This window comes from Macrosteles quadrilineatus, unplaced genomic scaffold, assembly GCF_028750875.1.
Source record: "Macrosteles quadrilineatus isolate MER2022 unplaced genomic scaffold, UCM_ALF_1.0 Scaffold_2__2_contigs__length_208266976, whole genome shotgun sequence".
NCBI classification, from domain to species: domain Eukaryota; kingdom Metazoa; phylum Arthropoda; class Insecta; order Hemiptera; family Cicadellidae; genus Macrosteles; species Macrosteles quadrilineatus.
The window spans coordinates 36,290,269-36,297,538 of record NW_026542595.1 but is presented as its reverse complement, the minus strand read 5'-3'; the positions used below and the strand labels follow the sequence as shown (position 1 = coordinate 36,297,538).

The 7,270-nt window shown below is 34.6% G+C and overlaps 1 protein-coding gene across 1 annotated transcript in view; it reads left to right on the top strand.

Moving 5' to 3' along the window:
• Positions 1 to 4,501: 4,501 nt before the first annotated feature.
• Positions 4,502 to 7,270, top strand: part of LOC128985852 (ATP-dependent RNA helicase SUV3 homolog, mitochondrial) — a 53,824-nt gene continuing 51,055 nt past the window's right edge. The window contains exon 1 of the mRNA XM_054405795.1: positions 4,502 to 4,915. Coding sequence (XP_054261770.1) covers positions 4,588 to 4,915 — 328 coding nt within the window. The 5' untranslated portion in view covers positions 4,502 to 4,587. The remainder of the gene's footprint in view (positions 4,916 to 7,270) is intronic.

The following is a 7,270-nucleotide window of genomic DNA, read 5'->3' as shown; positions in this document are numbered from 1 at the left end:
AAGAAAGCCAGATGTGGAAGAGAAGTAAAAGTGCCCCAGCGATTTTACTGATTTAAAATTGCACATGATTGTTTAGCAATTTTAAATGGGGGGGGGGAGGATGTTGTGAACTTTATTGAATATGTTTTCACTTCATTGATTTTCCTTTTGATCTGACTGTTATATTTTTTCTAAACTACTGTGTTTTGTTTTACCACATGTTAAATATTTTGTATTGAATTAATTTAATTGTTTAAAAGGTTCAGTTAAGACGAAAATGGAATAAAATAAAGAAGCCTACTAATCTGTTTGTGAAATAATTATTTTATAATTTCTGGTAATTATTTCAAGATTCAAAACATTTTGGCGACCGTGACAGGACCTTTTCTTTAATTAAGACATCTGGGTTATTTAATAGATTATAACAATATGGAAAGCCTAGAAATTATGAAAAAGAAAAGATCGCAGATCAGAAGAGGCTATTCACCAAAGTTTATTATGAACTGGAAGAAGCATTTAATAATGAAGACCTGTCGATGAACGATATAGAAACTCAAATAAAAGTAAACTTTTCTCAAATTGAAGATAAAATAACAGCATTAATGGCAATGGATGGAAAAATCTCTGATGAAATGCATAAGATGCTTCTGATGCTGATCTGGACAATGAACTGGACACACAAGAAGAATACAAGAAGAAAACAATTACGATTCCTTATTATTAGATGACATCAAAAATCATTCTTTGAACAACTTATTTAATCTTTTCAGTTTAACGTTTATTCCAAACAATCGCTAAAAATCTATTTGCCATTTTAATTTGGTTTACCAGATTCGGACTCGCTACAGGGCTAGCAGCATTGACTTTATATCTAGGCCTACGTGTAGATATAAAGTCACAAGTCAATGCCAGCAGACAGCTTGACAGCTAACCGCTAAGAGCGCTACCCATGGTGAAGGTTTGAATTAAGTAATTACGTCATCGTTCCTCCCCCTCTCCCCACCGCGACATTTGCTCCGGTGAGCCTACTCGTTGCTCTGAGTATCTAGACGCTAGTTGACGTTGCTCGACCCCGACGTTGAGATTTAATGACTTTCCAGTTCCATTCCTTCTTACTTTATCCCCCTATACCATAGTATATTTATGGAGAAAGTATTTTTCTCGTCAACATGTTTGAGTTTTGTGTGGATATATCCGTTTTGGGCCCCCCTAGACCTAAAAAAGTGGTTGTTGAAGTGATGTTCACAGTTCAAAATTCTTTATTTTCTGGATAAGATGTAAATACAAATACTCCCATGAACCACGCAGGGTTCGTACGTAAAAAAGTACATTTTGTTTAGTACAGAATAGCTGTCTGGCAGCCTTAATCATCATAATATGTATTGTTTCAGGTTAATATTATGTCATATCACTTTTTTCACTTTTAACAATCTATAACATTTCTTTCTTTTTTTACAACCATTTATTTATTTATACGGTAAACATCATTTTTACAGTCAATAATATTATACAGTCAATAAATATAAAACATGCACAGTTATCCAAAAATACGTTTAAATAGGTACATTCATAATTGTAATAATAATAATTCATAATTATTGATGTCTGTGTGTGTGTGTATGGAAGTGTACAGAGCTAGAGACTATACCTGTGGTCCGATTTTAATTAAATTTGGTGTGTAGGTTCTAATCCATTGTAAATCCAGGCGTTTTATTTTTTTTATTTTTTTTTAAAGGGGATGTTCCCATAAAACCCCATAAACCCATATTGTGGCTGGGTAACTGTGTGTTTATAGTGCTCGCCTAGTAATCAAAAAGTCGCCGGTTCGATCCTTAGAAAAGCCAGTAGCTTTTTGGTATTTACTCCAGGGCCGGAGGTACAGGAAAGCCTTCGATAATTTCAGCTGTCAGATCTCTTGAGGGAACACCATTACCGCAACGATACGGAATTCAGTCATCGGCCTCGGTGGTGTAATGCATATCATGATGTAATGGATAGCGTGTCGGGCTGACAATTCGAAGTTGCCGGGTTCGAATCCCGCTGGCAGCACTAACTTTTTGTCAACAATTTTTTTTCATATCAGCAAGTTTGGTTGGTTTGGTTAGGTTATGACAGTTTAATTTAATAATTGAAAATTTTTAAGATTCATTTTATAATTTTTCTTAATTTATAATTAACTAGGCCTGATGTAAAAATTGAATCAATGAAGTAAAAATTACGCGCTGTGCTCTCTACTACAACGCTGTTGACGGAGGAATTTTGAACTAAACTATGATGTGATCGTTGCCTCATTTATACCTCCCTTAAGTCAGACCAGACTTAGTGTGGCCTTGGTCAGACCCTAGCTTTTTGATGGTTCGAAACTGCGCCCAGCTGTTCCTGATCATTGTGCTTAAATAAATGATCCTGGCTAATGAAACCACTGATCTTAGTCAGTAACAAAAGCTACACAGATCATCCTGGATCATCTCACAACATATTCTACGCTCATCCTTCACTCGTTTTTGGGTTCAATTACGGACCAAGGTGGCGTACCCATCTCAATGATTGATAATTGATTAATATGATATTATTTATTTATTTCCAACGGACATTTCCATTTTACAGCCATAAAAATCAAAACATTACAACTCAGGATGGCTTAATTAATTGATAATTTTGTGCTTATGGACTAGAAATAATAAATCAACAATATAATAATGATCTAATAATAACAAAACAACAATAACAATGACAAACCTACCAGCCAGACAAGAACAAAAACCGTCAAAATAACCAAAGGAATACTAATAAATAAATAATTTGAAACAACAGCAACAAACCCACAAGCTAACAACCAATAACAACTGAGAAAAATAAATAATAAAATAATATAGTAGTTGGATAGTTTTGAAATACAAAAAACAAAGTTTTGTTTCAAATTTCATTTATTTTATGAAAGTCAATAACCTGAGTTGGGAGTAGAAAGGAATTTTGCTTAATATTAATGGGGGGGGGGGGGGTATGAGTGAATTAACGCTTTAAGTTTGTAAACAACTTATGAGTTAATATGAAATATTTAATAAATTTGGTAAAAATTTACGAACATAACAGAGATCAAGCGTCATAGGCTTTGCAAAATCACATCTAGGGCTAAGTTACCGAATATTTATAGTAGCTTATTGTTACCCTAAAACTAAAAGTGGAGATGGAGTGGATGGTTATCTAGATTACAAATAGATGAGCTCTTCCAAAATAGACAATGGAAAGACAAATATAAAGAGACATATAAGAATGAAGAAAGTTATAGAAAAGAGCTACAAACAGAAGTTGAGGCATTAACCCAGGAGTTTTCCGAACTCTTTCGTGATGAGCTAGGAACGATATCTGACTCAAGTGGAACACATTTTAAATAAGCAACCAATTTTGGCGATTTGACAATTTTACATTTGCAAAGGCAGACGACAACTACGAGTACGAACGATACTGTCAACTGTCACAGACAGTGCAGATGATTTGATCTGAAGTAATCTTGGAAAGCTGGAATATGGGAAACCTGCCATCACTATGACGTCACGGAGCGTCCCGTGAGCCTTGCGGGAACTCAACCCCCAAACGAACCAGTATTTTATTATGTATTTTATTAAATAATTCGAAAAAGCGCCGATGAAATGGATGAAAACAGGTGTGCTATTCCCACATATTCTGACGTCACTCGGATTGCAAACAAAAGATCATCTGATTGTAACTGTCAAATTAGTATGTATTTGTTTTTATTTGAATGTTATTGTTTTTATAATAATAAAAACAATAACAACCAAATCAAAACAAATACATATACTAATTTGACAGTTACAATCAGGTAATCTTTTGTTTGCAATCCGAGTGACGTCAGAATATGTGGGAATAGCACACCTATGTTTTTTCCTTCCACCATGGATGAAAACCGCTTCACGAAGGTGGTGGACGGAATGGGCATACGGGAGGGACGATGGCTAAAGGTGTGGTGACGTCATATCTATAGTGGCTAATGTGACTAACCAACACAAGTTACTAACTAACTAACATACAACTAAGGGAGTATGTTTTATCTATGCTAATGTCTTCTCTTGAAGCAACACGATTACTATAACGAGACGATGTGATTCCAGCGGCATTCGTGTGTAAGTTGATAGCGCATTGGACGAGAGTTCAGGAGGTCTCGAGTTCGAAACCCGTCGGGGACACTAATTTTTTGTCAAAGATTTTGCTTTATTTGATTTTTATCTTATATCTTTTTTATATTATCAGCAAGTTTGGTTGGTTAGGTTAGGATATGACAGTTTAATTTTATAATTAAAAAGTTAATTTTTTAACTAAAAATTATAAAATTAACTTAATTTAAAATTTAACTTAGCGGTTCTAGCGGCGAACGCTGACACTATGTTAGCCATCGTCCCTCCCGTGTGCGCCACCGGGTGACGGACGACCGGACACCATTTCACGACGGCGAAAAAGTCGGCGAAATGATCATAACAAAACAAAACAAATGTTTAAAGGTTATGTTATGCTTTCTCAAGCTCAAGTTGTCAGGATTAAGGTTGCTTGCTTACAATATCATTTTGTTAGGGTTGATTATCGACAATAGACATGATTCAAATAAGAAAAACATTTGCTTTCATTATTTGCTCACGCTCTAAATTAATTACTTGCAACTCATTTCTCAATAATGTAAGTGAAGACTTCTACTTGATAAAACATTATAGTAACAAAAGAGTGAAATCCAGATCTAAGAAAACAAGCACAGCACCAGTGTCCACCTTATTTGTACCGGTTAACGTTAAACCGAATTCAGATGAAATTAATATAGGAGCTGAATTAACTGGTAAATTAGACAAAAGCCAACTATTAAAAATCTTAAGTTCATTTTATCAAAAGCAGGAGATTAAAATACTTGCAATGGAAAATGGGATTGACAGTAAGTTATTGCTACTCTAAGTTACACTACAGGATAGTCTAGTTATACAGCTAGGCCTAATCTAGAAATAGGTACTTTCTTTTTTTAAGCGGGTACAGTTTCTTAACTGGGCTATGCTAAATCGATTGAAACTATCGACTCGATTAGTAAACCTTCATGCGATTTTTTCACCATCAGCAAGTTTGGTTGGTTAGGTTAGGTTATGATAGTTTAATTTGATAGTAAATATATTTAAAAATATCGATTATTAACCCGGATACAGTTTCTTAGCTAATATCGATTGAAACTATCGAATTGAAAATATTGATTAATAGGCCTAATCGATATTTTTAAATATATTTATTATCAAATTAAACTATCATGACCTAAGTTAACCTAACCAACCAAACTTGCTGATGGTGAAAAAATCGCATGAAGGTTTACTAATCAAATTGATAGTTTCAATCGATTTAGCATAGCCCATTTAAGAAACTGTACCCATTAACCCTCCAAGTGTCTCTAGTTTTGGTCTTAATGTTCGCCCATTTATTCCGCAATCACAGGGTTTTATTAATATGTATCTTAGAAACTTAAAAACAATGTAAAGCATACTGTTTTATATATCATTTTGTTTGGAAAATGATGGGCTTCAATGTAACATATAAAACATCACAAAAAAAAGTTCAACAATTTTTGTGGGGTTAGCCTAACATTTCTAAAAAATTATTAAAAAAATGAAAAAAAAAATTATGTTTGCGCTCAATAAATTGTTATAATTTATAGGTCTACAAATATTTTAAAATAGCCACTTTGTTCAGAATTGTATGAGGATTCCAAAAATATAATAATATAAGGAAGTAGGTCTGCAAATAAATGAGTTATGGACAAAAAACAGATTTCGGTACATAGCGTTTAGCTAAGAATGCATAGCCTAACCATAGCTAGGAATCTGGCTGATAATTTACATCAATATCACTAACTACTTCTTCAGGATCATCAACCAGCCCTTCAAAATCACTTAAAACTTCTTATAATGCAACACGTATATCACTACTTTTGATTTTTCACACTAAAACAATGATAAACGTAATAAAACACATCGGTGCGAGGTTAACCAAACTGTTTACAAATAGCTGTCTGCTACAATATTTTTGGAACTAAAATGAAAAGCGTATAGAAACAGACATCAGGAGAAAGCTCTGAATCTGCTGAAAAAAACGATAGGCTACCTAACTCGATCCAGTTCAATCCGATTCAGTCAGTCCCAGAGCCGTCGCCGTAAACAGTGTTTGTGAGTCGCAAAAGCGACACAACACTACAGCGGATTTGTTATGAGTCGCTTTTACGACACATAACACTCGGAGGGTTAATCAATATTTTCAATTAGTTTTAATCGATATTAGCATAGGCCTAGCCCAGTTAAGAAATTGTACCCTTTTAAGCTAAAATTACTGCCACTAGGGCTGTGAATCAATAAGTTTTAAGTTAACCAGTACTTTCCAGCATCAAGCCAAATCGACAGTATCATCATCGACTGCTTCGTAAGTTAATGGTCACGAATTTTAACTTATTGGCCGAGTGAGGTGTCTTGATAGCCACAGCAACTTAAGTTAGTGGAGGATTAGCCGTTATCCTGATCCATGTTGTCAAGGTGATAAGTCTAAGTTAGCTTCCAACTTCCTGCCCTCCCTGCAGACAAAGCAAAGCAAATTTCCATTTTCCTGATTTGATTTTTAATCAAATATCATGGTACATGCTAGATTTAATTTTCAACTAAGTTTTAGTCGCTTACTAAGTCATACCAGGGCTTTGCAACGGGAAGGGGCTGTAGAAGAAAATAATTAAGTCAGTTTGGCAATTATTTAAGTTAATATGTCTACACTTACATCTTACATAGGTCCTCTTCATCGCAGTCGTAGAGACTGGAGAATCGTCATTTAAGTTCCTTCCTTCTCTTCTTATAATAGCCCTATGTGGTAGTTATGATCTTCATAGAACTCTTTGATGGTGTAGTATGGTCTTTGAAGGAGGTAGTTTTTTAGTGCAGCAGTGAATTTTTTTGTGTTGTTTATTGTTTTGAGTTGTTGTGGAAGTAGGTTGTAGAGCTTTGCTCCCATTGCAGTGGGAGTTTTGTTGGTTTTGTTTAATCTGTTTTGTTGGGTGTTATAGTTCGATTTTGATCTGGTGTTGTGGTTGTGGCATGTTTGTCTGGTTTCAGGCGGATTTTGTTTTATGAAATTGATGGTGTCAAATATGTATTGAGAGGTTAGGGTTAGGATTTGGTGTTTTATGAAAAGGGGCTTGCAGTGTTCGAGGTAGTGGGATTGGTCTATGATTCTGGCTGCTTTCTTTTGAATGATTTGTATTTCTTTTAAT